The 277-nt window shown below is 67.1% G+C and overlaps 1 protein-coding gene across 2 annotated transcripts in view; it reads right to left on the bottom strand.

Annotated features, from left to right (window-relative positions):
- Positions 1-271, bottom strand: part of GRHL2 (grainyhead like transcription factor 2) — a 68,524-nt gene extending 68,253 nt beyond the window's left edge. For both annotated transcript variants that reach the window (XM_017730344.1, XM_017730342.1), the window contains exon 1: positions 106-271. In XM_017730344.1, coding sequence (XP_017585833.1) covers positions 106-125 — 20 coding nt within the window. In that variant the 5' untranslated portion in view covers positions 126-271. The remainder of the gene's footprint in view (positions 1-105) is intronic.
- Between the last annotated feature and the right edge of the window lie 6 nt (positions 272-277).

Consider the following 277-nt stretch of genomic DNA (forward strand, 5'->3'; position numbering starts at 1 on the left):
GGCGCCGCCGCGGGGGGCCCGCGTCCGCCACCGGCGAAGGGGAACACGGCCAGCCCGGCGGGCCGCCCCGCGCAGCGGGCGCAGCGCGTGCCTGCGATCACTTACTTGTCCGTCTCTTGTGACATGTTTGATCCAATGAACTCTCTTCCCGGTGCCTCCGTCTGCCTGGCGGAACTGGACTTTCAGGTCTGTGCAGGTGAAGGTGTGCGTGTGAACGCCCGGGACGGCAGAACCAGAGCTACTGGTAATTCTGCTTTCCTTCCCCCCCTCTCCCGGC

Source organism: Corvus brachyrhynchos, unplaced genomic scaffold, assembly GCF_000691975.1.
Source record: "Corvus brachyrhynchos isolate BGI_N302 unplaced genomic scaffold, ASM69197v1 scaffold302, whole genome shotgun sequence".
NCBI lineage: Eukaryota > Metazoa > Chordata > Aves > Passeriformes > Corvidae > Corvus > Corvus brachyrhynchos.